The sequence below is a fragment of the Calidris pugnax genome, unplaced genomic scaffold (genome assembly GCF_001431845.1).
Source record: "Calidris pugnax isolate Ruff unplaced genomic scaffold, ASM143184v1 scaffold188, whole genome shotgun sequence".
Lineage (NCBI taxonomy): Eukaryota > Metazoa > Chordata > Aves > Charadriiformes > Scolopacidae > Calidris > Calidris pugnax.
The window spans coordinates 1124430-1142657 of NW_015091257.1; the positions used below are offsets into that span (position 1 = coordinate 1124430).

Below are 18228 nucleotides of genomic sequence, written 5' to 3' on the forward strand. Positions count from 1 at the left end.
TTGTATCTAAAGCTTTTCTAAAACTGCTTTTGACATGTCACTGGAGCTTTAATAAATCAGAAGACAATTTCTGCCTGAGATTATGATATAAACCGCAACAGATACATTAATCATCTTATATTATACTGTTAGAAAAAAACCCAAACAGAACCAAGATTTAACAAACAGGTCCCCTATTTTAACTGACAGAAGGCAGCGATCCCCTAGTGCAGTTCTGCATTTACTGTACAGAGCCCTTCTCAAGAGATTTGCATGACCTTAACAGTGCACTGGATCTACACTGTTTCTTCAGTGCTTTCAGCTCTGACAAGAACAGCCTATATAAAAGCTGGGGACCTGGGGGTGTTGGTCGACTGTCGGCTGAACATGAGCCAGCAGTGTGCCCAGGTGGCCAAGAAGGCCAACAGTATCTTGGCCTGTATCAGGAACAGTGTGGTAAGCAGGACTCAGGAGGTGATTGTCCCCTTGTACTCAGCACTGGTGAGGCCTCACCTCGAGTGCTGTGTCCAGTTTTGGGCCCCTTACCACAAAAAAGAATTTGAGGTGCTGGAGCATGTCCAGAAAAGGGCAATGAAGCTGGTGAGGGGTCTGGAGAACAAGTCTTATGAGGAGCAGCTGAGGGAGCTGGGGTTGTTCAGCCTGGAGAAAAGGAGGCTGAGGGGAGACCTTATTGCTCTCTGCAACTACCTGAAAGGAGGTTGTAGAGAGATGGAGGTCGGTCTCTCCCAAATCACAGGCGACAGGACTAGAGGAAATGGCCTCAAGTTGTGCCAGGGGAGGTTCAGGCTGGATATTAGGAAAAATTTCTTCACTGAAAGGGTTATCAAGCATTGGAATGGGCTGCCCAGGGAGGTGGTTGAGGCACCATCCCTGGAGGTGTTCAAAAGACGGGTTGACATGCTGGGGGACATGGTTTAGTGATGTTTTTTTTTATCAGAGTCAGGTTGATGGTTGGACTAGATGATCTTGAAGGTCCCTTCCAACCTACATGATTCTATGATTCTATCAAAAAGCAAAAATATAATGAAGAACAGCCTAAAGAATTTATGACACTGTCTGGGGTCTATTTTTAGAAAAAATAAAATTAAAAAATCATCTTTGGAAAGTCTAAAGCAAAGAAAAACATGTAGCTTTCTTCAGGTAGGCATGCAAAGTACAGATGACCTTTAAAAGCAAGATATTTCAGAACACATTAATATAGCACTTTATTCATACTAGTAAAAGGTATATAAAATACATTTGAAATGTCAAATCCGGCAATTACTATGAAATGAAAACTTTTAGAATTTTAAGAGAAAACCCCTTAAAACTAAATCAATAGTTAACTCTAACAAAGAGCAAACTGTTCCACAAGTTTGAGTTTGTACTGTAATTGCCATTATAATTTTTTAACTCTAACCTAATTTGTTATAGCAGAGATGCAATAGAGCAAGGCTTACCACTACGCATTTTGCTATTCAATTTAGAAGCTCAAATAAGCTCTTATGTAGGACCAGTTGCTGATATTACAAAACCAACAAACACACACATTGGAAGCTAGAGATTCTGAAATTTTGAAGGGATAAGGAAGAGGTGACGGAATGATTTATTATGCCTTTAACTCAGAAGGAAGTTATAATTTTTTTTAGACTGAGTACAAATAAATTCTGTAAAATGACGCATTTTCATACAGCTTTGCTATTTAGCAGCATTATGTGGGGGTTTTTTGGGGAGGGGGTGGTTTTTTGTTTTGGTGGGTGTTTTTTTTTTTGTATATGCCTTCTTTTTGGAAATACAGTTACAGCCTCTCTGCTTTCACAAACAGAAGTACACACCACATCAATACACAGGAGCTTCCCTTCACATCTCTGTAGTACTGTACAATGGTCTTTCCTACAGACAAGGGATACTATATTTATATTGATAATCCATGGTTTTCCTGTAAACAAAGCAGCCATTCAGCCAGCAGCAGTGTGGTAAAGCACACCTGGACTGTTTCCTTACTTCCAGGTTGAACTGTTAATAAAATGTTTGAAATGTCCTCCGTGAGGTCTACCTTGTGTCAAAGTAATCATGCACAGAGGCCATATTCATGCACACCAACTCCAGAACTGATTTTGACTGACAAGAAGATCAATGACTGTTGCTACTAATACACAGTAACCGGTTACTGGTAAGAAAAGTTAAGACAAGTAGTTCTCAGATGATCTGATTACAAACAGATACATTGTTGAAATTGTTACACTTCCTTCCTCCCGCCTCTCTTTTATCTTTTAGAGAAGTCACAGATAAGTTTGCTGTAAAGCCACTACAGTCATACTGAGAAGCGAAACAGCAACCAGCTGCAACACGGAGCATGGAGCTGGGTTCCCAGACACTGTTTGTTCTACTTGAGGCTATATTTTCACAACTCTACCTTACTGTTCTAATAACTGCAGGTCCACTGACAAAATTTTTTTGCCACCAAAGCAATAGCAAAATGGACGTGCTAGAATAGATGCTCTCTGACATGGGTTATGCACAGACAAGAAGGTAAACTCACCTCACTACATTAAGTTTTAAGTCTATAACTGTTTCCACCCTACAGAGCAGCTGTACAAGTGCCTAAAAATTAAATGCAAGTACCTACACTGCCAAGACCACAGCAGCTGATAGGTTGCTACATGTGTCTAAGACTGAGTACACCAGCTCTCTGGAGAAAGTAGGTCAACCTAGAGCTACGGACAGTCTATCGATGCAATTTCTGTATACAACCTTCACCCATCAGTTTTAAATGCTCTTGAGATTTTTTTTTTTTTTTCTATTTATCTAAGTAAACAGATCAAAAGACTTTTCAACTTACTGTTCATGGAAATCCAGCATTGGTGGCTCAAACCGGAGAGGTCGGCAATTTCCCCGATATAGGGATACACTGCAAGAAACATTGAAACACTGTAAAAGATACTGTTAAATGATACACTGTTACTCCCTTCCCATCCCAAACTGCCCTTTCTTAGCAAAACATTCATTAATACTAATAATAGAGCAAGTAATTCAAAAGAAAAACAGCTTGACAAACTCGTCTAGTCAGAATACTGTAATTTTACCAACCACTTACATGATTATGTGGTGTCTCCAAGAAAAATTATGCAAGAGAATGCATCTTGGAAATGGACATAATTGAAATGTTAGTTGTCCTCTAGATAGTGATGGCTAAGTGAAACAGTAAGCTAAACAGGTTTATATCATCTTGCATAGCAATATCCAAACATCTTCCTCAATGTATAACAGTAATTTTCATATAATGAGTTTCTCTAGATACATCTATAGTAGTACATAAACAATCTCGAACCCATTTGATGGTATTGAGCACACATGGGAGAAAACAGCCCATCTCAATACTGTTAAAAACTCAATTTCCAGAAGACAGATGCTCTGCTCTGGACAGATTCCTTAGCTTTGCCTATACTAACTTCCCACTGGAAACTATTTAGGAGAATGCTAATAGATGAAGACTAAAACTTAAATACTCAAACAATCCAGCAGCAAAACCAACAAAGTATCTGGAAACACTCTTTACCGCTGCTTATTTTACCAGTACAGTTACATAGAGCACAATCAATAACCCACAATGTAAGTTACAAGAAAAAATACAAAACAGCTTCATTGACTGAAAAATTTTCATATTCAGAGTGATGTGACTGTGACCACACGTAAGTATTTCTGTAATTCAGTAACACTTCATTTTGGGCTGAGTAAAAATCATTCATAAAATAAAACATAAAACAGGGAAACAATAATGTAAAAGAAATAAATAGGAAAGGCTAGAGAATGGCTTAAGACCAATGGCTCCTGAATGGCCCAAGACCATCAAGTGAACTCAATCAACCTAATTCCATCCACTCTTCCAGGAAAACTAATTATTGACCAAATTCGTATGTTTTTCCATACTTCAGAACTACTTCAAGAAGGAGCTAATTACAGGAGTAAAAATTTAAGAATAGGGTATGAAACCTTAACTGCATTCTCTAATAGCACAGATCTGGGCAACAGCAGCAGTGTAATAAATCAACAGCTTCTTAATAAAAATACAATGTCTCAATGATTCACTCTAGTACTCCACAACTGAATCTTCACAACCTCAAGTATAATACATGTGTAACGGGGAGATCTATCCATGATGATTGATGTAAATCTCTGTAAGTTTGGACTTCAAAACATCTTCAATGCTACTTAGAGCTTAGTTGTTACAAATAGCTTTATCCACAGAATAGAATTAAAACACTATTGGTGCAAGAGTAGGCATGGTACAGTTAGCTTTGGTGTATACTTATATAAGCATGTGTGCATGCATGCACATGCATGTGTGTATGTGTGTGCATATACAGATTACAATAGATCTGAAAATCAACAATAGAACTGAAGGTGTAAGAAACACTAAGAACTGTATTCAGATCTACAGAAAATTACAATTCTTGCTACTATTAACTGCTGCTGTGACTCATTACAGCTATCAAATAAGAGAGAGCTTGGGTATAGCTTCTCAGCCTAAAAACCATACCTTGTGGAACAAGTGCTCAACAAAACAAAGTTTACAGAGACACTGAACATAAGAGAAAGTTGGAAAATTACATTAGCAGTGATATTTTGAAAGGATAAAACAAGTCAATAATAAGTCTTCAAAGTGATCATCTCACTTTTCAAAGTTTATGGTCCAATTTTAAAAAAACATTTAGAGTGCATTTTTAAACTGAAAGGACTAAAAGCTCATGTACCTCCATTGTCAAGGTAACACTAAATGAAAACTACTCTTCTTCAATAATGAGTTTTAAAATCGTTCTGTCATTTTTTTTCCAATTTCAAAACTCTGAACAGTCAGCCAGCACCTCTTTTTTATTGACAATTAAATATTCGTAAAAGGACATATAAATTCCTTTTGTGGAAAAGTTATCAGAAATGTTTACAGAAGAGACAATGAAGATCTTCCTTTCAAGTACATTGAAAATACAGTCAAGAGTAACTTGACCTAACTTGAACAATCAGGACATACACCTTTCTCCACATCTATGAAAAGTTTAAGCAAAACTTTCTCAGACTGCATAGCTATATTATCCTGAGTAGCTATTTAGACTACACAGAATTTTAAATGGCTGAAGTCTGGTAAAGGCAGCTACATCATAATGAATGTCAACTATTATAATAAAAGTAACAACTGTAATAAGATTCAAATGGGAACAAGCAATATTGGAATTCCCAAACTTTGCCTACCAAGAGGCCCAACAAGAGTCAACTTGCAGCAGACTTACAAAAAGATGATAATGTCTGCTCTGCTGGGCACTTGCTCACTGAAGGCTGGATACACCCATGGGCAGGGCAACTTTACAGCATAAATGTCATTTAAGTTAATTACTATTGTATGCATGTAGAGCTACGGCTCCCAGTCTTATATCAGAATTTAAACATTTTTCTTTCCCTATCCCTCCAATTTTCTAACTTTCCAAGTCAAGTAGAAGAACACGAAAAGGAAAAGATATGTCTGAATGATAGAGGACTACTGACATCTGCCCACAAGCCGCAACAGACCAAGAATTGGCCGGGAGTCATTTGAACCTATGAAGTTTCAGGAATGACTAGTTTCTGGCGATGATTTAGGATGGTTCAAACATTTTTCCTCTCCTGCAAGAATCTTGACTTTAAAAATGAGACTTGAGAGTGAACTACACACACCACCTGACACAACCATTACCCTAGCTGTGCCATCCGCTCTGTCCTCCAAAGACGAAGTCATTTACCTCAACTATTAACTACTGTACTGCTACTCCCCAGGAGTAACCTACTACCAGATGCAATTCACTGAAGCACAACTTAAGGTCTGAATAAGGTTAGTCACAGACACAGTTATAAAGGTGGTCAAAATATCAATGCCTGGTAAGTCTGTAGGTGATATTGGATGTCCATCTGTGCTGCAATGTCTAAGGACATTCTGTAGCACTTCCATACTGTTTTGCTGTTTATCACAGAGCACTAGACATTCATAATTTTAAAATAATCTGTGCACATCTCTGCATTTGGAGATGAAGAAATGCTTGTCAAATACAGTATTTAAAGATCTCTGCAAAGTTGGGCAGTAACTTTTTCTCTGTATCCTCACTTTACCTTTCTAGCTGTTCTGGGATTTCTGGAGGAGGTTTGTGCTCTGTGGAATCTTATCTGTACCATCTTTAATTGCTACTGTGGAAAATTCAAATCTAAGCATTATTCCACATGTACTTTTCCCACATTACTTTACTAGTCATTTAAAGGGTTTTATTTCTTCTCCTGTGTGATAAATCGTCAAGAAATAAAGACAACAACATTAAACGGCCAAATAGCAAGAGAACTCATGATTTTATGTAACAACACAAACTCTTAGAAACAACAAAGTAGTGGCTTTCTATTACCTCAAAATAAAATGAAAGTGTGTCTCAAAATAACCATGTGAGTTTTCAAAATGACAAATAGGCAAATACCTCACAGCGGGTACTTTGCGTGCCAGAATGTCCTTGAAAGAACCACCTCAAAGTCAGAACATTTTTGGCTAAAAAAGTAAGTAACCAATCATATTTCCCTGAGTGCACCCATGACTTACTATTTAAAAATGAGGCTGAGTTGCATATATCAGAAAATTTGTTTAAATTTTTACAGTTAAAGTTACATTAGAAACATGGGTATTAAACACTGTCTCAGTGAGAATGTGAACTACCATGAAACATTTAAACACTTCAGCATCTGGCAGTACCCACTGCTGCAAGTGCAGATGAAAAACTTTTGTTGCTGGTGGTTTTGTTCATTAAAAATCTCGGTTTTAATGGACTCAGTTACGCCATTAACCCTGTATCAGGAAAACACACTCATGATATCAGACGTTAAACTTCAAAGCTAACATTTCCTGAGGGGGCTGTCTGGGGAAAGGGTGGGGAAAGAACAGGGAGAAGCCTGAATAGATGCACTGTAACCTGACCATGGGCAAGAACAAAACAAATTAAATGGCTAGTTCTTTTCCCTTCTTCCAATTAGTGTTAAAAAGCAGATCAAAGAACTGAATAAACTGTCTAGATAGGGAAGAAATATCTGCAAGCTATACTAAGAAGGAGATACTATAAGCTCTAATAAGGACAAGGAAAGACAAGTCATCTAAGAAGTTAAGCATTTGGACCAGAAACCTTGAGTTTTTAACAACGCCATGGAAAAAAAAAGACCTAGAAAACTACTTGAAAGAAAGACCCATGTAAAACCAATTAACGACAGAGAGAGAGAGAGAAACAGATAGAAGCAAATTCGGTATTTACTCTCTAATATAGCATTTGCGATGCAGATCTTTATCACATTGTGACTGAACCCCAAATAGGCCAGCACTCTAATATCTAAACCAGTGTTTTATCAGAATACACTCTAGCACATTGAAATTTCAAACACAGAAAGCAGTCCTCTTAAATAAAAAATTAAAATTAAAAATCCTGGAAGCACATCTAATCCATTGCCTCATTCTCAAAGACCACCAAATTCAGTTGTTTCCTAGGAAACAAAAAAGTTGCACGCAATCCCTAGTTCCCAATAAATGCACTTTCTTTCTGCCATTGAGACTCAACGATTTAAATAAGATACTATTCCATTTAAACTACCTCCATTAAGTCTGAGTCTATGCAAGACATAAAATACAGTAATCATGGTTCTCCCAAGTTCAGTTGTAACTTCTAAATTCATGTTTTCATACTTGTAATCTGGCTGGCACACCGGAGCACATAGCTACAGCTGTTTAAGTTCCTGTCCACAACCATTTTGCAATCCCCCAACAGCTCATGGAAGAATGCAACAAATACCTACAGCACAACAGCTCCAATTCACGCTCCATGTACAAACCCATCATTTCTGGCAGGGTAAAATAAGTGACTGGACCATGAACCGCAGCAGCTGAGCCACAGGCACACATATTCACTTTCTCTGCCACAGGAGAGAGAATCCTTGGCAGGAAGGACAGGTAAACAACTGGGGTACAGCATCTTAAACGACTCATGTTGCTTGTGAATGACCCCAAGTCCAGTTGTTTTAATATTACAAACCATGACAGGGAAAAACACAATGATCACTTAGCTTAAGCAACCTAGCTTACAGAAACATATGTTTTGGGAGTTACTATTAGTTATACTGCTCTGTAACCTATTTGCTTAGATTGTGTTCTTCTGGAAGCATTAAGGATCACCTTATTTGATAATGAAATTTAAGAGATTCTTTAACTGCTGTGCGAGGTCTGAGTGTGCTACATGGTAACGAGTGCAGGGCTTCACACAAGCAGTTTAAGATAACGAAATGGGGAAAACCCCTAGCAACAAATTATTTAAAGCACATCATTTTAATTTGATCTTTAAAAAACTATTTTTATGTTACCCTATAACTACGTTCTACATGACAGTTTGTTGAATGCTATTGTGTAAGAAACGAGCTTCGCTATTACGGTTCAATGTACACATTTAATACACATGAATATTTCAGGAGTCTCCAGAGAAAAGGTAGGAACAGGAAAAAATAAAGCAGCAGCTTCTTTTTCCTCTCAGATACTATACGTGCATTTTCTTTGATAAAAGATTATGTCTTCAAGGAGGGAGGGGAACAATACACAGACAGATGGAGTAGAATCTATAGAAATTAACATCATAAAGTTTTCTTCAAAAGGACCCCAAGAACTTTTGAAGCAAGTAAACAAATCTACTCCTTTCTCAATTAAACTTCAGTAAAATGATTTAAAAAATAATCTACAAGCAAAGTCTCATTTTACTTCCTCTTTATTTATACAGAATTACTGTGATATACATTACAAAGTGAATTAAAAATTGTTTCATTTCTAATTCCACATGTGAAGTGATTTAGCTGTCCAATATTAAAAACTGTTTTATATTTGAGATTTCCTCGGTTTAAGAAAAACTTTATTATTCTTATGAAAAATATCACAAATTTTGCAACAGAATGGTTGTATTAAACTTGTAGAAAATCATGCTTACCTTTTCTGTTGATATGAACTGAGGCCTATAGTTGTCTCAGTCTGCAAAAGAAAAAAGAATAATTTTATATACTCTCTCTGGGGGAAAAAAGCCCCAACCATGAACAAGTGGGTAGATCAGATCTTAAAAGATAAAAGGAGAAGTTTTGATCTGGAACAGAAAATGCAAACTGGCTTTTTCCAATTAAGGAAACTAAGCCTCTACCAAAAGACTGTTTGGCCCTGCAGAACTGCAGTCAGCTCCAGTGGTAGGAACTCTTACAAAACTGTAAGAAAACATTAACCTAACAACTTAAAAATTGAGAGGAGGAAAAGTGTCCAGGAAATTATAACATTGCAGGGAGCAAAAGAAAAACCTAGCATAGATGTAAGAAACAAATTATAAAGAAAAGCATATAAAACAAATAGCAGTCAAGCAATTATCTCACCGGTGTAATTTAATGAACAGGAAAACAAAGAATGCTATAATCTCCATTTGCTTAGGAAACTTCATCTCCTTCCCTGCTAATGATCTTCTAGCCTCTATTATTCATACCTTTACTACCACTCTGCAGGACATTACAGTTAATTACGTGAAAACAAGGAGGGTAGGTTGTCTAGGAAATTCCAACTGGTTCAGAAGGCTGCGTATGGGAAGTCCTCCTGACACAGCTAACGTTAAACCATACAGGACTTTGAAAAATTCTGTCTTCCCACAGCACATGGGGATCAAATAGAGGATTTCAGTCCTCCTCTTAAAGGCAATAATGGCCAAGAAAAATATTTATCTTCTAGGAGTGGAGAGAAAGCTTACAGGTCCATTAAAGTGTATGGTGCACCTTGGCTCATCTGACACAGTTCACCTCTGGTATAAGGATGTCATTTGTTTGCAAGGGGAATGCAATTTTTTTGTATCTTCTCATTTCAGAACTAAAATCAAGTCCTTTGGCTGCGTCCTTTACTGATTTCTATTTTGGCTACAAGTTACACTTTCTTTCTTTGCTTTTCCTAATATAGAAGTACTTTTTCTTAAAATAATTTTTAAAAGCTTTTTTATTTTTACTTAAAATACAGATTCTTCTATTAGAGGAATTTTAATTTTGCATTTTGGAGACACTTCTTGGACATTTTAGAATTATTATTATTAAATCACTTAATCCACAAACATTAATGTTTGATTAATATCAAGGATCAATTCAGGACTACAAATCTAAGTAGTACCTCAGATTTAAAATGGCATTATTTGGTTTATTGACCCTCCAATCTGTATCAAACTAAAGAAAGTTGAAAGTGTAATATTGTATTTACTAATGCATTTACCATTGTAAAATAAAACTAACCTGTTTGTAACTTGAGGATTTTTTTCCCAATTTTTAATGTCTAGGCAGAGTATCAATTAGCTTTTTTGTTTTAAAACCTCTGAAATAAAAGGGGCAGCCACCCTCACTAAAGGGACACTGAAGGGGTTCCACATGAAATTATGTTTTGCAGTACAACATAATCAGTGCAGTATTTCCTCACTGAACAGAACACTAAGAGACACGGTAAGCTGTTTTATATTGCCAATTTTATTATAATTTTAAAATCAGCAGGTTTTCACTTAAACTTAACAAGCTTTTATTTAAGCTTACCTATTACATTTGTATCTTAATTAGAAAAATAGGGCACTTCTTATTTTTCATTAAAATACACTGGGGCTTGCAAATGCTTCCATTAAGTTTTCCTAGCTAAGGCATATTACTGGCATACTGATAAGCTTTTAGTTCAGGTCCTTAATTTCGGAATGTCACCCACTATTCTCTCTGTCCAGTAAAGTATAAGCAAATACTTACAATCTATAGTGAATAGTTTCAGAATAGTAAGAGAAATTCAATTAAAATGAAGAAAGAAAGCATTTAAAATCAGTTTTAATTAATTGATAAATGCTTTAGATATAAAACATTTCATATCTTAAACTTCCTAGGAAGTAGCGCCTAACAACTTAATTGATTAGCTCCAAAAGAATTTAATCAGAAAAAACAGATCTCTGCCTTCCATACCTTATTTTTTTCTCAGACTGGAAAGGTGAGAGCAAACCTTCCAGTTTTAAACTAACACCCATTAGTTTTTCAACTTTGATTCAGTTTCCTGTCTATTTTTAAAGTGAATCAGGTGAAAATATTTTCTCTCCACCCAAAAAGGACTTACATTCTCAAAAGCTGGCTTAACACTTCCTACAAACACTTGTTCAAAACATTAAGCTCGTGATTTCCTCTAGTACACAACAGCATGATTCTATAAGCTCTGTGGAAAATATGTATTGCTTAAGTATTTTAAAAATTGTTTTAATAAGCTTCAAGCAGCTACTGATAATTACATAAGCTTTTTCTATCTACTTTCCTCTCATAAATCTGACAACCCCAAGTCATTGTCTGCCTTCCCAATTTTTTTTTTTTTTTTTTAATTTAAACGATGTAACTATTGCCTAGAGCTTGCAGATACACCCATTCTCTGCAAAAACCCATCAGACTACACCTGGCTCTGAGAGCTCTGCAAGAGATGCTGCGCAGCCTACTCACTAGAAAGACTAGTGCTTGCTGATAAGGGCTAAGGAGCCTGAGCTATGTGACTGCAGCCAGAGGCGCACTGATCTTCCCCACAGCCACCTACCATTGATCTAGGCTAACAGACAAATTGCTCAGTAAGGCTCAGCATTTATGAGCTTTCTGCATACATCTCTGATGTAGCAAGCGGTATGCTCCAAGTGTTGTTGATGAGGAAGCTTTGGATCCAAAGATCTATGCAATACAATCAGTAATGCAGACGTACCCAAAAACGACCCAAGTCCATTTTGTGTTTTCTCTACCAACTGAAATAATCTGCTACTCGTCCCTACAAAATGACTCCATATATCACTTTCTTTTTTACTACAGCACAGTCATTGTAAGCCATTCCTCTCCCAATTTTGCCAGTTCCATTCTTCCATGCGTGCACGACACTGACTTCCCTGCCTACTGGAGGAAGACAACCAAAAATTGCTGAGACGCTGTTCCAGTGAAATACTATTATACAACTGTACTGGTTTGGGCTGGTGTAGAGTTAATTTTCTGCATAGTAGCTAGCATGGTACTGTGGGGTTCTTGTGTTGAAAACAGTGTTGATAACACAGGGATGTTTTACCTATTGCTGAGCAGTGCTCACACAAAGTCCCAGCCTTTTCCATTTCCCACCCCACCCCACCAGTGAGCAGGCTGGGGCTGCACAAGAAGCTGGGAGGGGACAAAGCTGGAACAGCTGACCCCCACCTGACTAAAGAGATACCATATGACACCATATTCAGTATATAAAAGTGGGGGAAGAAGAAGGAAGGGGGGGAACATTCGGAGTGATGCTGTTTGTCTTTCCAAGTAACGTGTGATGGAGCCCTGCTTCCCTGGGGATGGCTGAACACCTGCCTGTCTGTGGGAAGCAGGGAAGGAATTCCTTGGTTTGCTTTGCTTGCATGTGCAGCTTTGGCTTACCCATTGAACTGTTTTTATCTCAACCCATGAGTTTTCTCACTTTTACCCTTCCAACTCACTTCCCCATGTGAGTGAGCAAGGGGCTGTGTGGGGCTGGGCTTCTGGCTGGGGTTGAATCATGACAACCAAACTTATCCTATGAAGCTAACAGATGCATAAACACCCTTACCAATGTTCTTGAAAGTGCATTATTCACTACAATTAAATACAACATCCCTTTCAGTATTTTTTTTTCTTTAGAAACATAACTAAAGCACATAATTAAACTACCAGCAGTTACCTGACAGTCAGATAATGGAGCTAACAGCTTCAGATCCTATGATAGGGCAACCAAAATCCTATGAGAGGGCAACCAAATAGTCATTACCAACACTGTCCATCCTTGACATCTAACTTTGGCTCTAACAAGACAGCACATTCTATTAAGTTTTATTCAGTAGAGAACGATGCTCTTAAGCATCACAACTGGCAGTCAATACCCCTAATATTAGTCTTAGTCTAAGACCTCACCTTGGCCAACTTTTAGACAGAGGGCACCAGAGATCAAATTTAACTCCGGAAAAATACAGAAACACATAGAAATACACATAATTGACAATAGCTGAACTACTAAATGGCCATGGCTGTAGTTAACTGTTGGGAGTTAAATTATCTGGCTGATCACAGAGTCTTCTTGCTATGAAATATTAGTCTAATATGTGTACATAAAGTTTTAAATCACAAATCACTTCAGCAGGACATCGTATGTCCAAAATATATTTCAGAGCAAATATCCATCAAAGAGTCATGCTTATAAGGGAAAGCCCAGGTTTTGTTTTCAGATGTCTGTTAAATACAAGCACAACGATAAGTTCATTTCCCTGATACTTTTTTTGTGTTTTGAGCAGGGGGTTGTTTGCTTTATGGTTTGTTTGGGTTTTTTTGTGTGTATTTTGTTGTGTGGGTTTTGTTTTGGTATTTTTAGGGGGTTTGTTTGGATTTATTTTTTAATTTATTTTTTAAATCAGGGTCAACCAAGAGCAAAGAAATAGCATACCAACTTCAGCAGCTCATCAACCATAGCATCATGGAACTAAACCAAAAATAAATCTCATGTGGCAGTTTCTATAATTACCACTCATTTTTATTACATGTCAATCTTTAGAGTTGCGCGGTAAATAAAAGCATACAAATGTGTTCAGTTAAGTATTCAAAATACTTTTTTAAAAAATTTGATCTTCAGGTAAAATTGCGGAGCCACTGTGCTGCACCCTGGCATGCTATTTTTCCTGTGAGACTGTATAAAACTGTAAAACATAAATGCCAGGAACTAAAACCATGTAACAGATCAATCTACTATTTAAAGTGTAGTTTTTGTTGAATACTGCCAGTTTATCAGGTAAAGAGAAATAAATTTATGCTCTTTAATAAATACAGTTTATTATTTTCTCCTATAAAGGATACATCTGTAATAGAGTAGCATTAGAAAATATGATTTATATGAAAATTTTATTATATCTTATCTGTATAGGAGAAGTAGTACAAATAACAAAATACTACCTTGTAATTTACAGATCAAGGCGGTGGCTGCATGTGCACACTATTAATATTTCAAGTGACATAATAAACAAAGTTACAGAGAAAAAAATTCAATTGGAATAATTTCCTGATCCAACTGACTGCCTAACAACAAAAACTACTGTCAGCACAAGAGAAATAGTAGAAATATACAGCTGAGTGGGAAAAAGAAGCGAGAAAGGGAAAAATCACCCCTTCTACCAGTACTGGGGGTTATCATCCTTCCACCCAAAAGGCTGCATTCAAGTCTTGGAAACTGATTTTATTAACTTATTTTTTTTAAGGTTAGCATATGCATTTAGGTTGTTGCTACTAATAGTTGCATGCCTTAATTTATTATTTATATAATCCTAGAAGGATTAAACAATAAACCAAAGGGGTTTCAAAATAAAGATCTTGAGACAAGTTGCACACAGTGAGTAAAAAAAAAAATTGAAGGCAGTCAGCCAGCACCAGTGTCAAGACTTAAACCAACTTATTTCCAGAGGCTCATATCCTCAAGACAGATTTCATAGAGAATCTGTACCTGAAAGCAGATCTTACAGACTCCGTACAGTTGTGAAACAATACCAACACAACTATCTTGTGCACATGGAGAATCAAAACCCACACCTTACAGTCTGAAGGCTGTCTTTGAAGACATGCCCATGGCTGGTAACTTTAGCCAGAACACAAAACCAAAATATCCCAACAAAAAAACCAACCACCACCAACAAAAAGGTTCATTTGAATGTCTCACCAGTTTGTTATAATAGCTATTCTTCACTTCTTGGTAAGAGGTCATATTACCTAGCACTACATTCAGTCATCTAAACATAGGCATCTGCTGCCACTTAAGATTAATATCCTAGGGCAACCTGCCTGCTCTCAGACTGACATCCAGAAGGGCACACAGTTTCTCCTGTGCCATCTCTGCCAGGTGCACGTAGATGTCCCGGACAGCCCAGGGCATCTCAAATACCACTGGTTACCCATGTTTAAGCAACTGAACTAAAGACCAAAAGCCTTAAGGGAGGAGGTGGAGGGAGAGGAGAGCGCTAGGAACAAAGCAGGGATGCCCTCTTAGTCAGGACTGAGGTTTCTAGACACCAAATACATTTCTTTAATGTTACCAAAATTCCCAACAACCAAAGCTTAACGTATTCCTACACAACAGTATCCATGCTAATTTAAAAAACTTTCAGAACATTTTACATACTATTATTTTATAGTGGGCTGGTTCCTTCTTGTAGAAAAGCTATGTGCTTTTTAGCTTGCAACTAAATGTTGAGAGACAGCTACAAAAATCAATCCATAGATGGCAGCTTCAATCTTCATTGCTGCATTCATGAGGTCTATGCTAAAATGTTGGATAATTAAAAGAAACATAATTAATGACAAATATCTTGCTTAAGGTAATGAAAAAAATGAATGCTGTAATCTGAAAGGTAGCTGAAAGTGGACTGCACTGAGTCATTCTTGCCACGCTCTTTCATGACCCAGACTTACCCAGCAAACCATCAGTTGACTTTAGCTGATGCAACACATGCTATAGACATTGGCTCTGAAACAGTCGCTTACTCCTGGGCATCAATTAACTCTTTTTAAACTAAAGCCTGGGGATGACAATTTTTCTTGTACAAGAAGAAATTTCAACTTTTTTCTGAGCAGCAGAAGTACTTCAGCTGCTCACAATCAATTGCAATGAACTGAGTTGGCTTTTATTCTTTTAGAAAATCACACACATTGGAAGGAAGTTCCAGAGGCCATCTAGTCAACCCTTGCTCAGGGGAGGTCTAGTTAGTGCAGGTTGCTCACTGCTTTGGGCTGTTGAGTTCTGGATAGCTCCAAAGACCAAAATTCTACAACTTCTTTGAGTAACCTGGGCTAGTGTTTGATCACCCTCAAATTTAAAAGCTTGTTTTCTTATGTGGGTTTGGAATGTCCCATGCTGACATTGTGTCCAAAACCTCTCATTCTTCCACTGTACACAATGAAAAAATCTGTCTCTTGTCAACTCTACATTGCCCACAGCAATTTGTTTACCCCTTTGTCTTCTCTTCTAAAGGCTGAAGAAACACATCTTAATGTGACAATCATTCCAGCCCCCTTATCATCCTGGTACCCTCTACTGTGCTGGCTCCAGCATGTCAGTGCCTTCCTTGTACTTGGTAGCCCAGACTGGACACAGTACTCCAGCTGCCATCCCACAAGTGTTTAAGTGGGGGGAAATCATACACCTTATCTCCTGGCTCCACATTCGTTCACACAGTTCAGTAGGCTAGTTGCCTTCTTTGCTACAAGGGCACATAGCTAACTTAGATCCAACTTGCTGTCTACCAGAACCCCTCAGGTCTTTTCTGCAGTGCTTCTACCTAGCCAGTCACTGCCCAGCCTGTCCTGCTCCACAGGGTTATTCTCTCCCAGGTGCAAGACTTCCATTTGCTTTAGCTGAATGTCATGAGGACCTTGTCAGCCTGCCGAAGTCCCTCTTAATAGCAGCCTCGCCTTCCAGTGTATCAACCTTGCCCAATCTGGTAGCATCTGCTAACTGACAGAGAACACTCTCTATACCATCATCCAGGCTGTTAATGAGGACATTAAACAGTACTGCCCTCAGTACCAAGCTCCATCACGGGTAACTGGCTGCCAGCTGAACTTTGTACTGTAGAGTACACCCATCGAGGTCAAAGATCCAGCCACTTTATTGCCCACTCATGCTGTCTGTATCTTAGCAGTTTGGCTATATGGATATTAATGGAGATCATATCAAAGCCCTTTCAGAAGTCAAACTTAAATATGAAAATCTGAAGTAATTGAAAAAAAAACCAAAACAAAACACATTTAAATTTTACACCCTAAAAACACTACCGCTAATACATCAAAACCAAATAGTTGCCACTTCTGTTAAGATATTTCTTTACCGTGCCATACAGAACGAAGTACAAATCATGCAGAAAATACCAAAATTCCTCCAGTAAGAGATCAGCATTGCTGACTCCCACGCATGTAACTCAGCCCCGTAGCTTTCTTGTTGCAAAGCCACCACAAGTCATGTTAAGGTTCTGTCTATTTGACATTTAGGACCATTATAATTCTCATTACCAGCTTTTGTGAGCAGCAGTTTGAAGCAGTGTATGAACAAAGACAGTAAATATATATTAAGTATACATAAGCACACAGGTTTTGTTTCTCCTCTATTTTAGCTATTCTGAAAACCAGTAAGTATCAGTAAAATAATTTCTAGGAGTTCACCTATAGAAGAACATCTCATACACTTAAGGTTATTGCAGCATGGGTATAAGAGAATTGGACTGAAGAGTCTTACCATTTTCCTTTTTCATTGTAGGAATATGCTAGTTCAAAAATACTACTACACAAGCAGAAGTACTTCCCAAACACTTAGCCTGAATAGAAGATCCCTCACTCTGGAAAATAGTGGCTCCAACTATATTGTGCAGGAAAACATTAGATATCCAAGGCAAGAGCTCCAACAATAAATAGAATGACCTGGGAAACAGTCCTTTATGAACCAAAACCAAATGAAAACCTTGCTCTGAAAAATAAATTTTACTTTACTGTTCACTTTCCAAAATAACTTCCTCAAAAAGTGAGCCGGTATGCTGGCTTAACATGAAAGGATAATTTATTAAAAGTAACAGTTGTACAGTTGCAGTTTATTTCAGCACTCCTAATATTTGCAGATGACATCATCATCAGGGACTTGAAGCATCTGTCAGGTCTGGACAAGGGTTCAAATAATTAGGACACACAGAAGAGATTGTCTGACACTGACAAGGCAAAGTTCAGCTGAAGGAGTTATTTACAGTTTTCTATTTGAGCTAAGTGGTAGTACACTAAAGAAAACAATGTGTCTGGAGAACAAAGTGAAATAAAAACTATAGGAGCAAAACAAGATGCCACCAAAAATGTACAACTCATTTTGGAATTACTAAAACAAGTGTTATTATGCAGGGAAGCAACTACTCTCTCCTTTCACAAAGCCTCAGAGTGCTAATGTCCCAAATAAATGCTAGGCTTTAAGTAGTGTGTAGACATAAAAATCCAGTAAAGGAAGTTACAGGGTGTTTTTAAAAATTTGCATGGAGAAGCTATAGGTGTCTTTAGTACAAAATTGTCATCATGAAGAGGGAAAAAAATCCTAACACTGCCCCCCCCCCCCCCCGCGACACAATATAAGAAAAAAAAAACAAAAAAAAC

At 37.6% G+C, this 18228-nt stretch overlaps 1 protein-coding gene across 1 annotated transcript in view; it reads right to left on the bottom strand.

Moving 5' to 3' along the window:
* Positions 1 to 18228, bottom strand: part of TMEM131 (transmembrane protein 131) — a 106803-nt gene that overhangs the window by 64050 nt on the left and 24525 nt on the right. The window contains exons 3-4 of the mRNA XM_014960321.1: positions 8994 to 9034; positions 2822 to 2890 (exon numbers count right to left, since the gene is read on the bottom strand). Of these exons, the coding sequence (XP_014815807.1) occupies positions 2822 to 2890; positions 8994 to 9034 (110 nt within the window). The remainder of the gene's footprint in view (positions 1 to 2821; positions 2891 to 8993; positions 9035 to 18228) is intronic.